This window comes from Carassius gibelio, chromosome A18 (genome assembly GCF_023724105.1).
Source record: "Carassius gibelio isolate Cgi1373 ecotype wild population from Czech Republic chromosome A18, carGib1.2-hapl.c, whole genome shotgun sequence".
NCBI classification, from domain to species: domain Eukaryota; kingdom Metazoa; phylum Chordata; class Actinopteri; order Cypriniformes; family Cyprinidae; genus Carassius; species Carassius gibelio.
Window position 1 is genome coordinate 24,905,289 of NC_068388.1, and position 20,324 is coordinate 24,925,612.

At 37.6% G+C, this 20,324-nt stretch overlaps 2 protein-coding genes across 2 annotated transcripts in view; one reads left to right on the plus strand and one right to left on the minus strand.

Moving 5' to 3' along the window:
* Positions 1-649: 649 nt before the first annotated feature.
* LOC127934583 (ATP-sensitive inward rectifier potassium channel 1-like) lies at positions 650-3,795 on the minus strand. The gene is made up of 2 exons (XM_052532064.1): positions 3,627-3,795; positions 650-2,278 (listed from the first exon to the last, which is right to left on the minus strand). Exon 2 carries the CDS (start codon positions 2,263-2,265, stop codon positions 1,147-1,149), a length of 1,119 nt encoding a protein of 372 aa, XP_052388024.1. The 5' UTR covers positions 2,266-2,278; positions 3,627-3,795; the 3' UTR covers positions 650-1,146.
* An 11,781-nt stretch (positions 3,796-15,576) lies between these two features.
* LOC127933904 (G protein-activated inward rectifier potassium channel 4) overlaps positions 15,577-20,324 on the plus strand; it is a 29,170-nt gene continuing 24,422 nt past the window's right edge. Inside the window, exon 1 of the mRNA XM_052531012.1 lies at positions 15,577-15,746. The gene's annotated coding sequence lies outside the window, so the exon portion shown is untranslated. The remainder of the gene's footprint in view (positions 15,747-20,324) is intronic.

Below are 20,324 nucleotides of genomic sequence, written 5' to 3' on the forward strand. Positions count from 1 at the left end.
AATCAATCGTATGGTCTAGACTGTGTGATATTTCATCTAATCCATTGATCAAAGACAAATCTAAGCAAATCTGAGGATCGTGATGACACATTCAATCTGGTGAGTATTCATTTATTTGGATTTTGATCCACTGTTTTTATAAATAAAGAAATACACACTGGAAATTCTGAGATGACTGAGATGAAATAATAAAAAGGAAATAATTCACTGATGTAATGTCAGTGCTAAATGATTGTAAACACATGATAGATATATTAATTTGAAGCGTTTGGCAGTGAAAGCTCTTAAGGGTATTATCTTCATCCCATGTCTGATTTATTTTAAAGCCTCTTTATTATTTGATGTGTCATGTAGTGATTCAGCGGGCCACAACCTCAGACAGCAGGACTCGATCACACACCACCCTGCCTTATGCACAAATTATTAGATTTTATTTATGTTTTTTATCCGGTAATTGATTATATCATATATTATTATAAATGCACATGAACACACACACCAAAAGTTTGTCAAGCTGACAATTTGTCTATCTATTGCTTTGTCTTGTACGCCCTCATGTGGTCATGTTTTTACTGTAGATGCTGGAAATTGCAGGTTGATTTTTAGAAAGCCATTTTCCATGAACTAACCCACCATTTCCAATTATTTTGATTTTATTTTATTATTTACAAAGTAAAAATGACATTTACAGTACACATTCAATAATACATAATTAACAACATCTACCAACTTAAAAAAAAAATACAAATAAAAATAAAAATAAAATACACCGTCCCGGAGTGATTCGGGACATAAAAGCATCAGCTTGTTCACAGGTATTTGAAATGCTTGACAATAGTAAAAGTCTTTCAGTTGATAATCTCTCTCCTAATTAACATGTAACAGAAGACAGTTCTACTGTTACTTCCAAGACAGTTCGCACTTTTATATCTCCAATATTGTCCGAGAGTTTTGAATGCTAGCTGCTCTTCATAATAATAAATACTTTTCATGGAAATGGATTCCTGCAGTCATTTCTTCGGTGGGAAGATGGGGGAATTTCAAAAGATAAAACACTCGTCTTGGCTCTTGTGCTCGCTCTGAGAGACCAAACGCATTTGTGTCCAGTGTTTCTAGTATAGTGCAAGACATGTCATGCAAAAAGCTTTACATTTTGGTGATGTTGGGCATCTCAACGTCGATCACCACGAAGCCCTGGTTATCAATGCCGTTGATGGAGTGGTGATGGTGTCCCGCCTCGTTGTGGTAGCAGTAGGCACAGTGAGCGGTCGGTACAGGCACCACCTTGGCGAAGTTGGAGAAGTCCACGCGGTACTTTCCCTCTTTGCTGCGGGAGATGATCGGGAGGAAGTCGTAGCCCCACATGATCTCCTGAGGGATGTAGGAGGTCCTGACCTGGCAGGAGGAGCTGGTGGATTCGGCCGTGCCGTCGAGGAACACCACGAGCTCAAACTCCTGCTGATGGAGAGTGTCCACCGCCATGTCAAAGAACGGACTGGATTTGTCGATGATGTGGTATAGTGTCATTGGACACACGAAAAACAGGTTGTCCTTGCCGGCGTCCACCATGAAGTCAATGCTGACCTGGTCCAAAATGATGGTCTCACCTTCAGGGGTGATTGTGGTCCTCAGGAGCTTGCCGTAAATCTGACTACCGATCATCAAGGTCTTGCGCAGGTTAGCCACTCGGATCTGAAGGCAAAGGGTGCCCTTTTTAGGGCAGATAACTGCAGAGTCGCTGAAGGTTATGGTCTTGGCTCTCTTCTTGGGAAGAGCGATTTTTGCCATAACCACGCCGCACCAGAAGCAGTTGATTATGGTGCCCATAAGACTCTGAATTATAAGCAGAGCCACGGCTCCGGGACAGACGTCGGTGATGTACACATCTCCATAACCAATGGTGGTTTGGGTCTCCAGCGAGAAGAGGAAGGCATAAGTCAGGGTGTTGACACTATTGACGCAAGCCGTGCGATTACTGGGGGGATTCTGCCACTTCAAGTCACCGTGGTCTCTGGCGATCCAGTACCAGAGGAGGCCGAAGATGAACCAGCTGAGGGTGAAGGACGCCACGAAATGCAAGATGACAAACCGCCATCGGGTCTCGACGAAGGTGGTCCATATGTCCAGGACGTAGGCGAAGCGGTTTCGGTGCATCACGTTGCCGAACTCGATGTTGCAGCGTCCATCTCTGGTCACCAGGCGATATTTGCGAACTCGCCGCTCTGTTATGTACTCCTTCACCAGCTCTCTCAAGGAACGAGTCATTTTGAAGGTCTGTCTGGGAAGAGAGTGAAGCGATATCTGTTAGAACCAAAACCAAGACCCAATGAATAACAAAATAGCAAACCGTCGGCGCTGAAACTCTCGGCTACAGCGTTTCAAACAGGGACAGAGAACATGTTGTCCAACAGACTGGAGTATTTAGGGATAAACACTGGCTATTGTTATGCATGAGATAAGATTCATAGCACACACTGTACGTGCATGACCACCTGACGTGATTTCACATTTTGAAACAGTAAACAATTCTTTTGAAACCGGGCCATTTCAGATAACATACCCAATATATTTGGGAAAAACGTTACAGCTGCAGTGTTATTAGTTGCTGATGATCTTTGTTTTTACATCACAGATATCAAATAAAGACAGAAAAATGTCAGCGCATTTTTTCTTTCTTTATGAGAGTTCATTTGAAACTAGTTATAGCTGTGCTTAGTGCAAGAAGCAATGCATGAGTGAGCGTGCTATTGTTTATTAGCCATTAGCCAAACTCTTATTTCTAATGGCATTAATATTTCAGATTTATTATAAAGTGTGTTGAGTTCATAGTTTTGTGCAAGGAACTGCTTTAATGAAAAGATAATCTGGTTCTGTAACCAATCACCTTTATTACTTTTCATACAAATTATGATGTCTATTTATTAAATTAGGAAATTGCATTGCAATGTATGCATAAGTATTTTTTTTTTTCATGAGACTGGGTTTCAAATTTTGTTTAAAATTGTGATAAAACTCACATTTAAAAGGGTGTACAAACTTAAAATATGACTACCAAAAAAAAAAAAAAGCTTGTTTTTAGCTATGCATTGAGTTGCAAAATGCTTTAATCAGTAAGCCATAAGCTGCCAGTTTTGTCTTGCACCTGAATGTTTGTCAGACCTATGGTTTTACTGCAGGCTTTGATTCACGATCATTTTACTCCACTTGACACATTCTGAACGTTTCTTTGTACTTAATTACAACAATAAATAAAAGCGTAAAAAAATGCAGGTGTCAGGGCAGTTAGCTGCGGGTGATCTCCGCTTATCTGCGGCTCAGTGCTGCTCGGGTCGCTCCAGATCCATCTCTGGAGTGTGCTTAATGTTTAATGCAGAGTCTATTAGAATACACATCAAATCTGTTCTGAAGCTCAATTACAGCACAGAATAGTGACTGTTCAGCCCAGCCAGAGGAACCCGCAGTCCCCATCCACCACCAATCATCTGCTGTGCAGATTTATGATTTTAATGTTCCCAAAATACCATGAGGGATATCAGGGCTGATGAGTGAGCCAGACTGCACATCAGATGAGCAGAGATGTACACTGCAGATGTAAGAAAGCATCACAGATGAGATGTTCAGCTTACCTGCTACAGAAGTCGAGGTGTGATAACTTCACTCGCTCTCCGGTTCACTTGCTTGTGTCGTTTCGTCCGCTCTTTCCCGTCTTTTAAATGAGAGCTACAGCAGGAAATTGGAAACCAACATGTGTGTGTTACTGATTAATAAGTCGTGTCCCTCCTTAACTCTTTCACACTTCGCTGTTCTCTCTTTCTCTCTCTTTGTAGCCAGGTGTCTCTGACAACTCTTGCCCGACTCTTCCCTTTTGTAGGCTTCCCTCCTACACAACACAGTCATCCCGTGTTTATCCCTTGTTTATGTATACACAGAAATGTTTTACACAAGGGGAGCCTGCAGGGTGCATTTAATCTTGCAAACTCAAGACGGAAGTACTTATCAACACACGAACACATCCCGCACGCCATGCTGATACCACTGAACTGTTAAAGGCACCCCCACAGAATCACTTAGCACTTACTGCTTTGCAATAAATATTCGTCAGCAGTGATGCTCATGATGTATTAAGTGATGCATGCAGCGATAAATCGGCCTTCTGTGAAAGTTTCGGGTCACCAGTAGGCTGCAAACCACAAAGGTCAAAGGCCACGCTTTGCTCCAACTCGAGCGGTTTTGATTTGTGGGAACTATAGAGGAATACCGTCTGTGTGTATTTGCATTTCTGTATGTTTTGACAAACATCAAATCGTTTCAATATAATGGAGTTTGGTCACACTTTATTTTAAAGTCCAGTTCTAACTGTTAACTATGAGTTTTGTCTCAATAAACTTCTAATTTGCTGCTTATTTATAGTTAGTAAGGAATTGTTAAGTTTAGCTAGGATTAGGGGATTTAAAATAAAGTCAAGTAGAATAAGGCATTTATACATGCTTTATTACTAATAAGCAGGCAACATGCTAGTAATATGCATGCTAGCTAATAGTGCAAATTGGTCGTTGACATATAATGTTACTCAAAGTTCAATATTCAGACACAATCCCATAGCAAGACCTTAATTTGATAGTATATGATGAAGAATGTTCATTCAGTGTCTATCTGAACATGCATTAATGTAAGTGTACTAGAAACAGACTTTACTTATGAATTCTGCAAGCATTAATGAGATCACATTAGTATTGTACATGATCTAGTACAAAGTTTAGAGCAAAAAGAAATCATTGCGTTTATTCAATCAGATATATCAGCCTGTTTCTTCTAGATGTTAGTCGTCAGTGATGTGAAACAGAAGATGACGAGGACTTGGTTTCAGACGAGGAATCTCTCATCTTTCTTTCTCTGATCTTCTGTTCTTTGGACAGAGAGTGAAAATGACAGGGATTTCAACCTGAGAGCTCAAAGCCGTTCTCTTTCCACGGAGACTGATTCTCCGAGACTGCTGACACTGATAACGTCCTTTGTCATTGTAATCCGGGACGGGTGTAATCAGGGCTGTCGAAATCGCTGAATCGCTTTCTGGAAATCCTCATTTGTTTCAATTTTCTGTTACATGTTATTTACACAAAAGTTAGTTCTGCTCCTCAAAACGGTTTGTAGTGCATCATTTGGAGCTAAATAACTTGCAATATTGTGTCGAAAATGCATGTTTCTAAGAAATAATATTTTGAAGAAAAAAAAAAGTTTTAATAACACTCACAATTGTGCTGTTGGTCTGAGTATAAACATTATTTTAATAAACTGTAATAAGATGTTATTGAAAATCTCAATTCTGTCATCACTTACTCATTTTCATGTCGTATCACACCTGTATGACTTTCTTTTTTAAAGTGCAACACAAAAGAAGATTTGAAGAATGTTAGTGGTAGTTTTACTGCATGGAAATTTCTTGAAGTATCTTATTTTGTTTCCCACAGAAGTAGAAATTAAGTCATACAAGGTGATAAAATTATAACAGATTTTCTTCTTCCACTTCAATCATAAAACTAGCCAAGAAGAAACACTTTAGACATTCAAAGCAATGCCAAATGCTTTGATTATCATGCAGTGCGAGTTTCCGTTTGTCATCGCAGCGCAGTTTTCTTTCGTGATGGCCTTGTGTTTATTGGTTAACTGAATCAATTTAAACTGAAGGTGTTTGAGAATTCAAAGAGCCTTGAGCTAAAACACAGAAATGTTGCTGAAGTACCACAGCTTTGCATCTGATTTACTTTGGGAAGAACCGGGAGAATTTTCACTTCCTTTAGTGACCAATTTACAAAGTGTTAGAGTCTAAACTGGATGCTCACACTATTCAGCTTGATCTAAGATTTTTAATCTTAATCTTCACCTTTCAAGTCACAGCATATATATTTGGTACCGTGGTTCTCCTGTCAGTCATTCAGCTGTAATCTTCATTCAGTCCAATACCTTCGTGCACTTTGACATGCTGAAGACCATTTAACGCAGTCAAGCTTTCAATGGAAAATCCATAATAAGCTTTTCAATAATACCAAACCATGAAATGTTCCCTTAGGCTGCCATTCAAGACCACTGACCCAAAGAAGTTTTTCCACACCGACTTTTCTGCCGTGATGTGAACTCATTTGTGTATTTGTGCGAACGGCAAGAGTCGTAAGTGTCAAATCCAATTTATACAACAAAACGGCTGTCGTTCTGTCAAGAAAACGATGACCTGGATGTTTTCTACTTCACAAATGATGCTTCTCGTGCAGTAAACGGACATAAGGAGACGATTTTATGAAAAACTATAATGTTACATATAAATGACATACTCTAAACTGGAAAGATGCCTGACTTTTGAACTTTCCCCTCATCCAAACAGTTGACAGAAGCGTTGACTTCTCAGTGGAGGTGGCACAGTAAAGTTTCTCTTCACCCTTCTGTGATCATAATGATCATAATGACCTGCGCCAGGTGACTGAGGGGCGATTTCACTGTTGAAGTGTGAACGTTAATGACCAACTTAGTTCCACTGAACGACTCGAATGAGTCACACGCTCCCGGCGACGCTGACACACATATTTGATGCTTTTGTTGCCTGCTTTTTGACTCCCAAATCAAATAGTCGAGCAGCGTTTGGAGCCAAATGTCATGAGCATTATTTTCTAAGCTAGAATCTATTTAAAAGGTTTTTCATTAAACTAAATTTAATAACACGTTCATGTATCATTTACTTCAAGTCCTGGAAGTCATTATCATTCATGGGCAGTATATCATTATTTGTAAAGTGAGTTTAAATACTAGCAACATCCTGATTTACTCCATAAACCAACCTTGACTTTGCCATCAGGGGATTTGAGGAAACTCGCCATCAGTTTGTACATTTTGATGTTTTAATCTAACAATCTCAGCTGTGAAGAGGTAAAAACTGCAGCTCACCTTCCTTTAGAGTCGTGAAAACAAACCTCGATCAGCTGCTCAATACAGAGCCTTTTGGCATTTCCTTCTTCATCTAGAATGAGCTGATTCTGCATTTCAAGCCTCATTTAATTCACTGACTTTCTGAGAGTTCATAAAATCTATACACGGTACTTAATAATGTGTCAGATCCTCTCTAGATTCTCTTTGACTTGATGAACCTCGCCGGTCAGAGCTAGCCAGCAGAAAGACAAGGCCAAGGACTGCTGGCACACAGCGTGTTTGTTAGCCAACAGCTCCTTGTTTAGTGCAGGAAGGAAAGTGTCTGGAAGAAAAGAAAAGAAAAGTGGGAGCATTGCAGTTCCTCTGCTTTCTGAAAGGTGTCGCTGCTGAGCAGGAACACAAACACATTGTAGCCATGAATACTCAAACTTCATCAAGACTTCAGAGATGCAAATGAAAGCTGTGTTATCATCAGAGCTAAAATGAGCTGTAAAGTCTGGATAGTCTGGATATAATTGGCACAACATCTTATAAAACAACAACAACAACAATAACAGCAACTATACAAATTAAATAAATGAAAACTGAAAAAAAAAATATATATATAAAAATATAGACAATACAATAATAATAATAATAATAATAATAATAATAATAATAATAATAATAATAATAATAATAATAATAATGATAATAATAATAATAATAAAAATATTATAATAATTTATTTATTTTAATAATATTAACCAACTGCATGGTTTTTGTCATGGTTCACAAATGACATTCAGTGTCATTATTATTTATTTTATTTTTATTAAATCACAAGTAATTGTATCTTGACAAAACAATTTTTTTTTATTTACTTTGTTACTGTACGATAAAACATGTCTGTGTTTAGTGAAAGACACTCATGTCAACAGCAATAACCTAATGTATATTTATATACTCAAGTATCATATTATTCCTGAAGTCCTCAGTTGTAATCATGATTTGAAGGGCTGTTCAAAGTTTGCAACTGATAATTCTGGTAATTGGACATGGAACATGGAAGGCAGTATTATCCACCTCAATACTCGAGCAACACACTGAAACCACCAATGATGCACTCGAGATAACACTGGGCTCTGCTTTTCTTTTTTTACAAAATAATAAACCTTACAGAAGTGAAATGGTAAAGAAACTGTGATTACAACAAACCTTGCAAATTGGTTCAACACTGCAAACAATCACTGCAGTGAACACAAAACTCAGTTTCAAAGGCATGTTATAACATCAAATATGATGCAGCTTTTCCTACGAACACAGACAAAAAGAGACAGAAATTACCCAGCCTACAAGCTTTTGTTGTCACATCAACTATGACGCACATTTCCCGTTAAAGAGGATAAAAGAGAAAATCACACGTCAGTCCAGGCCATGAATATTAGCTGTAACAGAAGATAATTCAACAAAACACAGCAATCTATCCCACCTCAGGATGCCATTTCAGCTGCATTATTACTATTATTATTATTATTATTATTTTGACACTGGATATCCCGTACAGAATATATATATATATATATATATATATATATATATATATATAGTGTTACATTATCCTTTAGAAATTTTATCCTAAATGTTACATATTATAGTACCTTAAAGCTACATATTAGGACTTTAAAAATAGATATTAGTTCCCTTTGAAAGGAGACTGGCATAGTGACAACTTTTGTACCATTTTGTGAGTGTTTATGGTCTGCTGGGTTGGGATCTGATAAGGATAAACGCATAATAAATTGATTTCTTAGTAGTACATCTTTATCTTCTAGGTGTCATATCTATACTTTAACCTGGAAAACGACTCATAAAGTTAGAGAGCGATAGATTTAATAACCAGCATGGCATCCTGTCTACAAATGAAAAAGTGTACCCTCAAGACTGCAACTAGACGTCACTAATGGAGTTAAACCTGGGAATGGTTTGGGGATTTTAGGGGAGCAGAAGCTCCAGGTTACCTATAATATTTCCAGTTTGATTGATTTAGGATCCAATCGAATTAATGTAATGTATATATCTTTGCTCTCCTCCACCTGCTCCGTGATATCTGCAGGTGCTGAGGTAAATCCGGCCGACTTCACCAAAAGTGTGTTGTACAGAGGACCTTATGAAGGACCTTTAGAAATGCTCCTGAACTGGGGTTCAAACTGTGCTTTATGTTCTGACTTCACAGCAAACAGGCAGAAGGGTTCAGAAGTAAAAGTGCAAAAAAACATGCAAACTTGACAAAAACTATAAAATAGTTATTACAAGTTCTAACATTAAATATGATGCATTTTCCTTTTGAGGAGAGAAAAAAAGAGAAAATACACAGCATGACCTAAAAGAGCATGTTATAATATATATATATATATATATATATATATATATATATATATATATATATATATATATATATATATATATATATATATATATATATATTTCATATCATAGCTTTTTTTAGTTCTCATTTCATTTTTCTTTTAAAATCAAAACTAAAGTTGAAATATAATGTTTTTATAAAAAAACAATAATAATAAAAAATAGCATTTATATAATCTCATTGATACTAAAACATCACTGATCTAGTCATGTGGAGTTTGCAATGTCTGTAAATATTACTGATAGGTACGCATACAATCACAAATTGCATCATGTAATGACATTTGCATTAATTATCTTGTCTGTCCCATTAAAAAAAAAAAAAAAATACAAGTTCCACCCTTCACTCCACTGTAATATCAAAATAAGTTGCTTTTGTATTTTATTATTATTATTATTATTATTATTATTATTATTATTATTATTATTATTATTATTATTATTATTATTATTATTATTATCATCATCATCATCATCTAACAAAAAGGAAACACATTCTTCACATCTCTCAAATGTGTGAAACATAATTAATTCCATAAAGGTTTTTAAAGGCTTTTCCTAGTTCAACAAGTCTTGTAAAACTGTATTTGGTCCAGGGTTGAGACCATACATCATCTTTTCAGAAAAGTGCTCTGAGCAACCGCAGAAAAATGCTTGAGAAAAATATTCTCATCAACCAACGTCTGCTCGAGACACTTTGAGAAACGACCTACAGGATGAACTTGAGCCCCTGAAGACAAATTCACTGGATTTTTACAAGCCAATATCACCACATTGTAATATTCCACATGTAATTTCAAATAGATAAGCCATACGTTTCATTTTTAACAAATTATTAATGTAATTTAATGTAAATTCCCGGCTCTGCCTTTGATAATTTGAATGAATTATTTGAATTTATTTAGCTATCTCATATGTATAGTTTGTATTTATCAACCCTGATTTCCATACTTGTCTCAAATTGTATTTATTTATCGTCTGTCTGTCTATCTGTTATCTGTATACGCATGTAGAATGACTGTATAATTCACCTAAACTGTACACCTCATATGAAATATTTTGAATAATAATAAGAAGAAGAAGAAGAATTTAGTAAGAGTTTAATCATCCTGTCCCGGTTATTCTTGTTGCCCTTGGTATGTTTTGTCTTTATTATCTTATCTCTCCTGTAGTTTTGTCAGGTCACAATATTCCAGCTCAAACTGATCAAATCTGCACTGACAGGGTCAATTCATGTTAATTTATACCTGACAATGACAACCAAAGCAGGGAGAAAGAAAGAAACGGGTCAGAATATACATTTAAACCAAATGCTGGCTTAGCCTTAAAGAAAATGCACTAAAGGGTTTTATTTCTACAGATTACAGAACATTTCAACAGCACTTAAAATTTTTCAAACATAATTTAAACACTGATAGAGACTGATGAAATGAAGAATTAAAGATGTATGACATACTGGCTTTGCTTCCTCTGTTCTCACGTGTCTGTTACTCTCAAATCTCTAGTGATTCATTGAAGAAAAGTAAACAAATAAAGAACACGCATGGAATAATGAAGGACCATGCTCTTGATTACACTTAGAGGATTGATAACCCATTGAAAATGTTTATTGATTTTACAATTACAGGTTCAGCTGATTGATGCGACATTCAAGTAATGCTTTATCACACATTAAAAAGAGACAAGTAAATGAAGCACTGTGACGTGTCTTCATCCAACTATTTTGAGTTTACAAGTCTCTTAAATGTGATGCACACAACATACTAAGTGTGCTTGCTTAGTGAATATATATGCACTATAACGCTGCTCTGTTCATTTGAGCATCCCAACCAGTATTAGGAGGCGTATAATTGTCTGCCAGCATTATTGTTCACTTCAAAGCTCCTCAACTGACACAGAATCCTCAAAAGTAAGCATCCTACATTTTTCTTGTTCATAGGCACAGACGTTACATTATTAAATAAATGTTATATTTGTATATACTGTACTGTTTCTTAAAGCATACAATTGACAATTTAACAAGACAAGTGAGTGAAAAGTCAAGGTTCAAGGTTCAAGTTTATTAAGTGCTAGCCCATTCCACCGCTAGACCTTTAACTATAGTCGGTTGAGCTGATAATGAACGACTAGATCTATAGCTATATATCTGGTCTTCTTTATATTCAATCGCAAAATTGCACTATCACACCATGTTATTAAATCGTTCAGTACTGGACCATGACAGTTCTCATCCTTTCACAGGAAACTGACAATAACAGTGTCATCCGCACATTTTAAAATGGACCTGTCTGTGTGTTTATTAGCACAGGCATTGGTGTACAAAATGTAAAGCAAGGGGTGAGAGAACGCATCCCTGCGGAGAACCTGTAGACGTTATAAGAGCATCTGAAAATGTGCTATTAACTCTCAGCCTCTGCCTTCTGTCACTTAGAAAATCGAATAAGCACCCCACTATCTTATAATCTAATTTAAACTCTGAAATTGATTTCTTTATTAAAACGTGGGGCTGAATAGTATTAAAAGTTGATGAAATATCTACAAAAAGAAGTCTAACATGGGTTTGTGGTCCCTCCAGATGTTTGATAATCATATTTTACAGGGTGGATGAAGCATCCTCTACTCCTCTTCTGGCCTGATTAGCAAACTGCCATGGATCTAAAAGACTTTGAGTTTTCAATACAAGTTCATCCCTGACCAATTTCTCAAAGCATTTCATCACCAATGATGTCAAGGCGACAGGTCTAAAATCATTTAGACTCTTAGGATAACTGTTCTTCCCTACAGACACAGTTATAGCTTTTTGCAAAAGCTTAGGTATTTTTTGAAGATGAATTGACATTTGCAATGTGTTGTAAAATACAGGGCCCAACTGATCTGCACATGTCTTTAGTAAACATCCCCCTATCTTATCTGGTCAAGAGACTTTTCCCCCCTTGCTCTTTTTAAAACTGTCATGATCCTGCCCTCGTGTCCTTGATTTTTCCTAGTCTTGAGGCAGGATCATGACAGACCCTTGTTTTGTGTACAAGCACATGGCCTTGTCTTTGGGCCATGTGCTTGTGTTGTCTCGTTCCCTTGCCCCGCCCCCCTTGTTAACCTAGTCGTGTCTTGATTGTCCTATCTGTAACACCTGTCGTGTCTTGATTGTTCCCCCTATTTAGATCTCCTAGTGTGCTCTGTCTTGCGTCGGTTCATTGAGATTTGTTCCCTAAGAATTGTGATTGTTCCTCAAGAAGTGTTTTGTATTTCCGTGAGTGTTTGTTTATAGTTTGTGTTAAGTGTCTTTATCTTGTCTGCCCAGTCTTGTTTTGTTATTTAGTCTTTTCCCTAGCTATTGTTTTCCCCCTCGTGGGTTTTTGTTTTCCCTTTTTGTATAATAAATCCTGTGTTGAGTTAAATCTTGTCTGCACCTGAGTTCCTCCTTACCAAAACCCTGACAAAAACCTTGTATAACACGATCCTGATTAAAAAAAAAAAAAAAAACACTCCATATTACACATTGTCTCATTCCTAAGAATATTCCTTTCACTACTAAATTCCTCCACATCATATCTAGTATAAAAAGTTAAAAGTAAAAATAAAAGATTTACTTTAAAATACATGTATATCATTATGTTTTGATAATTTTTGTTCAAACTTAGTGCACTTTGATGTGCTGGCTTACTAAACATTAAGGCACATAACAAGTACTTGATTTTTAGTTTAACTGCAAGTGTGTGATAACACTACATAATAATAATAATAATAATAATAATACAACTTAAATACTTAAAGTTCTATTTTATCACTGCAAGTGTGCTTTTAGAAATATATTTAAATACATGATATACAAGTTTACATTGTAGTATGTGTTTAGAATAAATGCTTGTCAGTACATTCAAAAAATAGAAGTAATTATAAAATTCCAAATAAAGACACTTAAGTGGGTCAAAAACATTCTAAGGTCAGCCAGTTCCATTTACTATAAATATATGCTATTAAACATTTACAATTAAGTGTAACAAACATGCAATTAGGTGTCTGAAAACAATTAAAAATAGCTATTTCCAAAGGTACACCAATGTGTAATTCTGTTTCATAAGGGAAATAACAAATGTTTCTTACCTAGATTCCTAAATCTTGTCAATCAGTGAACAATGTATAATGGGTCTACTATGCACATTAATCAATAAACTACATTCAAGGATGTGGTATATTGTTTTCTGCAGTTGGATTCCTGTGTAAATGCATTTATGCCACAGTGTGCAACATTAAGAAGTGTGTAAAAAGTTAATATTAGCTGCTTCTATGAAGAGTAAAACAGCACAAATTAAGTCAGGATAGTCAGGAGCGGGCCAACATATAAGTTTTGTGATATTTTACTAAACTCAGTGGGTTTTTATTGTGGGGGCCAATATGTGCATGATAAATTCTCCGGGTTTGGACCCAAAATGGGCTTGTCCATGGGATCCATATCGACACTTTTTGAATTAGCCCAAATTAATCTGACTAAACCAATCCTGTCTACTTATTTTGGGCCCAGACCTCAAGCCCATATCATGTCTACACTGAAATGTGGGCTGGGAGTCAATAGATCCAACAGAAGCCACAGAATCTACTGCCGTTGGGCAGATGATGTGTATTACAACAAAGGTGACTGTGTGCGTTTGTGTGTGGGGAGACTGCAGAGTTATAAATCAGAGTTTATTCTCAAGCTGGAAGCCATTTTAGATTCATGGCAACATAAGCAGCAGACACATGCTGGTACCGGTGTAAACCCACTCTCCATCCCTCTCAACGTGCTCCTGCTCAAAGGGGATGGATGATCAGTCAGGGGGCATAGGTTTTCAGGGCCCCCTGCACTATTGGGATGCCCTTTATGGCCATCATAATCCAATTCTGGACTCATTGGTTTGACATTCTCAGCCAACATTTCATGGTGGGTCCAATGTAGGCACAATATGGGCTTAAGGTTTGGGCCTTAAATGGGTTTGTCCATCTGGATTGAACCATGGATCTCTTATAGAATCTGACAGAGGACAATTAACTGATACAGATCCCATTTGGGGCCCGAAACTCAATCCAAAATCATGCCAACACTGAAATGTGGGCTGGAAGTCAACAGATAGAACCCGCCGAATCTCCTGAAGTTGGGCAGATTATGCGTTTTACAACATACTGTAAGTGACTGTGTGCAGGGAGACTGCAGATACGAGTTTATTCACATGTTGGAAGGCATTTTAGATCCATGGCATCATGGAAAAGGAGCAGATGCTTGTCATCTCATTTGGACAGAGGACACTGATGGGGTAATCCTGTGATCCCCGTCAGCTCTCGGTGCCTCTCAGCTTGCTTCTTTTCAAGGGGGATGGATTATATCTCAAGAAGGGGCCCATGCATAAGTCTAAGGGCCCCCTGCACCATTATGATGACTTTTACACCAATGGCAACTGTAATCAATTACTGGATCTGTAGGTTTGACATTCCCAGCTAACATTTCATGGTAGGTCCAATCAAGGTCAGGAAATGGGCTTGAAGTTTGGGCCCCAAACTGGCTTGTCTATTTGAATCGGCCCATATGAATATCTTATATGCATCTGACAGGGGACGATTAACTGATATGGATCCCATTTGGGACCCAAACCTCAGGTCCATATCATGCCTACACTGAAATGTAGGCTGGGAGTCAGGAGATACAACAGAAGCTGCAGAATCTTCTGCAGTTGGGCAGATAATGTGTATTACGTCATGTGCGACTGCCTATGCACATGTGTGGGGAGACTGCAGAGTCATGAATCAGTGTTTATTCGCATGTTGGAAGTGTGTGGGTAGACGGACACATGTCTAACCTCGATGTAATGCTCCCGAAACATCTGCTCACTGTTCTGATGACCTTGCAGAGGGGCGACAAGCAAATGTCCAACTTTATCTCACTCAGTCCTCCTGTGCCTCCTCTCTGCTTCAGTACATACAGTCTCTTCCAGTTTCCCTACTGCACTGTGGTGTATCTCACCCTCAGGCTGTTCTTAAGCTTACAAATGAGAGAAATTGATTATCAGGCATGTCTAGATTCCTTCTCTCTCTCTCGTCAAATCTTTTCATGCAGTTGCATAAACCTCAGTACGCAGAAACTGATTGTGCGCTAGGATGCTTCCACGCACACGCAAGTATGAAAAGGACAAATCCTGCGAGGGGAGATGGAGAAGCAGGGGGCTGTGGGGGAGGAAACATCCTCTCATGCTCACTTTCACATCCCTCCCTCTCTCTCTTTCTCTCACTCACTCGCATCCTCCAAGAGAGCGAGGTAAGGAGGTGGAGGAGCACTGTGTGAACAAAGTCAGTGAGGCAGCTGAGATGAGCACATCAAAGCTGGACTCAGAAGAGAGCGCAGCTGCCCTAACATGCTTCCCTTGACACTGCACAGCTACCTCTGCGCTCGAATGAAGGTAAGTCTGACGGGAGAGAGGAATGGGGGTTAGAATATCCGTCACCCGGCTGAGTGCGATTGTGTCATGCAATCAACATCGAACGGTGGTCTTTATATCATCCGTCGCTCATGAGAAGGAGCCTGCTGAGAGGGACAGAGAGCCGGCGGGGATCGCAGGATTACCCCATAGGCGACCCTTGTCCCATTGAGACAGCAAACGATGCCATGGATCTTAAATGCCTTCCAGCATGTAAGGTGGCATTCTTGTCAGCCTTCCCGGGTTAAAGAGCGGACACGTGTTTTAGTGCATCGCAGTATCGCAAGCCTGTTGGTTGCATGTGTGCATGCACGTGTGTGCAGGAGAGAGTTTGCATGTGCTTTCACGTGCAGGAGCGTATGTGGCAACCGAATGTTGTTGGGTGCACGCTTTCAGAGAGAAAAGTCACTGGTGTTTGGTGGGAGTCATATCGATTCTCTCTGATTCTTCGCCTGGAGCTGCAGCTACAAACCGCTCACAAAGAGAGATTTTCCTCCGTCTAGTCTCTCTGGTCCTCTCATACTTTGGGTCTCCAGATAACTCTGTGCTGAAAAGCAAAGAACAAATCAGTAGCTGCTTGATAAAGGGGGAAATAATAAAAGCTAGCTCAATCGTTGCTTCAAGGAGAGGGAATGAGTGTGAATTGTTCATATACTTTGCTTGCAGATGGCATACATAATGGCAAATGTAAGACATTTGCTGTATGGTTTCACTTTACCTACAGTCATGTTATGTTTAAATATACATGCAGTTGCAACTAAAAACAATATGCAAATTATATTTGATATCATTTAACCATATGTTTAAACTTAACTCTCAGCCTTTTAGAGTTTCCCTTATATATTTTAGTATGTTTATTAAACGTTTTTCTTCGTTGGGATTGTTTGCTGCTGCAATGGAGGTGATTTTCAGTTTTTACTATCCTTGTGGTGATATTGGTTCCCTACAATATAGGCAAAGCCTGACCCGCACACATACATCTTAAATGCAGGCAAAGCATTTAGCCTAATTCATTTGCAGAATTGTCCACATATACACGTCATTCAAGTCTCTGGTCACCATGGCACAGTTGATTCTGATGGAGTGACCTTTGACTCCATTAACTTCATGACAATTCTCTTAACTCAGAGCAAAACAACTGCGTCACACCACAGACCTTTTTCTCATTTACCAACTGCCAGTTCTGTCATGCACTTAGCAATAGAAATTATAAATCACTGTGACTTATTAAATGTATCGTTTAGCCAAAATGCATTTAATGTATTTACCCCTTTAAACTGGAATGTTTCTATAGAATATATGGAAAATAATAAATTGCGAAGGTTGTTGCTGCTTTTGTCAATACAATTACATTTTATTCTGTTACTTACTCATATTAATTTGATGACTTCAGGATATAGTGCATTTGATATAAGCAATAATTGTATAAGCTAATCATTCTTGAAGACTGAATTATTAGTTGATCTCATGATGTGAAGTTCCCCCACATAATTTGATAGTGGGTTACCTTAAAGAAATTGATTTTGTATGATGCACACATAACTGTGTTTGCGTGAAAGTGCGTGTGGACGTGCATCAGATGGAAGTAAGTTGCACCTCATTTTCTCCCAAAGTGCAGCTTCCATTTGCACTGTGTTAGGTAAGATCCAAGCCGGAAAGTCCTCGAGCGCAATCCATCTGCTCAGTCATAATTAGATAAAACTTCAGTCTAATACATTCAGAATATTGTCATGTCAGCTGCGGTTGGAGAGGAATTCTATTTCCTGCTGCATTGACCTGTGTGCTTTGAATGTCTGTGTCTAGCGGTTTAAAGAACAGGTCTGAGATTATATCTTATGCTTGCTCGTTCATGATGTGATGTATACTCTATACTATTTTTTTAATAGTAATATATTAATTAAAACATATATGTTTAATATTAATTTATTTTAAGATTTAAGGTAAAGTTTATTATTTATCTGAGAGGGAAAAAAAAGATGACTAACAAAATAAATAAATAGCTTAAGTTATCAGTCAAAATATATATTGATAATTGTAAAATTTATACTATTATCAAACAGTACAGAATGTTTTGAAGTAATACTTACTAATACCATTAAAAATCACAGAATTCATATAATCTGTTGCAGTTACTGATTTTTTTCTGTTGTTTTCCCATCAACTGATGTCACTTCCTGAAAGATGATGCCATTGAGGAACTACCTTTTGGTAAAGAGATATTGCAAAATATTATAAGGAAGGAAATTGATATTGAAAAAAAAATCATATAAACAAAAATAAAAATACCAATTTAAATGTATTATTATTGTTGTTGTTGTTGTTACAGTATACTAACAATATTGTAAAAATAATTGCAAAATAAAAGAAACAAAATATAACCCATTAAACAGCTTTGCTAAGTTCAATTACAGAAGTTTATGGATATTAAGCATGCACATCTTTGTTAGACATGGCATGTGGGATTTGTTTGTTAAACACCAGCGGCTCCAACGGTTAAAACGACAAAAAAACGTGTACACTGTTTGTTCTTAGATTTTTTGCAATGAAGTATCAAGGTATTCATTTACAGAGATTTCGTTTAGTAATTTGGTATTTTGAAGCCTTTCGGTGTTACGAGTGTTGCCATAGAAACCAATCATTTGTGAGTCTAAGGATGTGAGGAGCTCAGTGTTGAATCCCTGAGTTATGATAATTCTCAAATACGTGAACGCAGCATCACATTTGAATGTAGATCGTCTGTTTACACTCCAGCCTGTCACCGAATGTGACCACAGTTCTGTGACATATAGAGATGACGATAGCAATACAGCGGAAAGTAATGCTGCCACATCCTCGTGAAACAAATCCTCCGATCCACTCCATAATGAAGAATCCTTCCTTTACCTTCTGCCTCATAAACACAGCAGGCCTTACGGGCTGTGTGTGTGTGTGTGGGTGTGTGTGGGTGTGTGTGGGTGTCTGACGGTGTGCAATAAAAGCCGATAACAGATAATGAAAAGGGAAGATGAAGGAACGAGAGGCGTGGCTAAATGGCAGATTTGTAGTTACATTCAGGCCTTGATTTTGCATTGAGATGCATACACGCTTCCACCGGCACGCTTATGCAAACAAATCAGAGAACATCTGATGTTTATCTGAAAGAAACAAGCACAAGCCTTTGCTAAATATAGCATGCATTGATTTATAAGTTTGAACGTTTGAGCTTGGAGAAACATCTCAGCAAACACCATCAAAATATTCCAGCCACTTTGTTTAGTATCATCGAATCGCTGCAATAAATCGGATATCTCTGACTGTTAAGCAAAGAGACAAGGAGAAGTGTGAAAGACTGCAGTGTGTATGTGTGTGAGAGTTTGCATCTCTGTCATTCAGAAGTCAAGAAGGTGATCGATTTTAGATTGATGAAGCACTACATACTCAGGCCACTGCTGCAATATTACAAATATCAGATGCGTTTGTTCTGTGATGCTTTCAAAGTCAATGGAGCATCATACCACCTGGCCCTTTTCATTACTTCAAAGTATTTTAAGTGCTTTTTGCAATTCCACTAGCGTATCTCTTGTGTCAGTCAAGCAACAACTGAACTTTTTTGGTTCAGACCTGTTTGATCCAATTTTTCTAAACCTTCTTGTAAAAACCTTTTAAGACTCAAGTGGGGCAGCAAACATGCAAATTTTGTGTCAAGGTCAATAAAAGTCTTACGGTATGATCACAACGAAATTGTGCATGTCAAAAAACTCCATTGTCTCTTTTATAATAGTGTAGATAGATAGATAGATAGATAGATAGATAGCTAGATAGATAGATAGATAGATAGATAGATAGATAGATAGATCAACTTTTGATTTTAAGTAAGTTAATAGTAAATGGTGAAACTAAGATTAGAATTAAAAATGTTTTAGAAGTATAAGAAGTTAATGTTAACTATAGTGTTCCAAAAGTTTTATATTTTTATAATTTAATGTCACATTAATATGTTTACAGTTCTCTACTGTTGGTTAATGGAATTATTTTTCATTGTTAGTTCATGTTATCTATAGTAGTTAACTAATCTTAACACATAGAACCTTACTGTTGCCAATGTTTCCTTTTTATTAACCCATGAATGGAAATGCAAACAAATTGTAGCGTAAGCATTAACCTCCTTGCTCAGTAAAGTGAATAAGGACTTGAATTTCCAGTATCGGGTGTTTGTGCAGAACAGATGGCCTGTCTTCAGGAGGATCTGCCTGCGCAGTCATCATCTCACGTGTGCTGACATTTTGATTATTTCCAGAGATTCCCCAGATATCAGAGTCCATTATCACTGGATTACAAGTGTTCCCAAAAGAGAAAGATTTAGCATTTTCTGCTTGTGCTCCACTGTATTGACCGACCCTGACTTACGGTGTTTTAAGTGCTCATGTTGAGGCAGTGATTCTGTAATGCTAATTAGGGCGCTTCGAACACGATGGCTGCTTTGGCAGACTCGATGCTTCAAATCACTTCAGGAAGCTGACAGGCCATCTGATAAACACAGGAGAGAGTGTTGAAGAGCTTATTCTCTACTTAACACAAAAA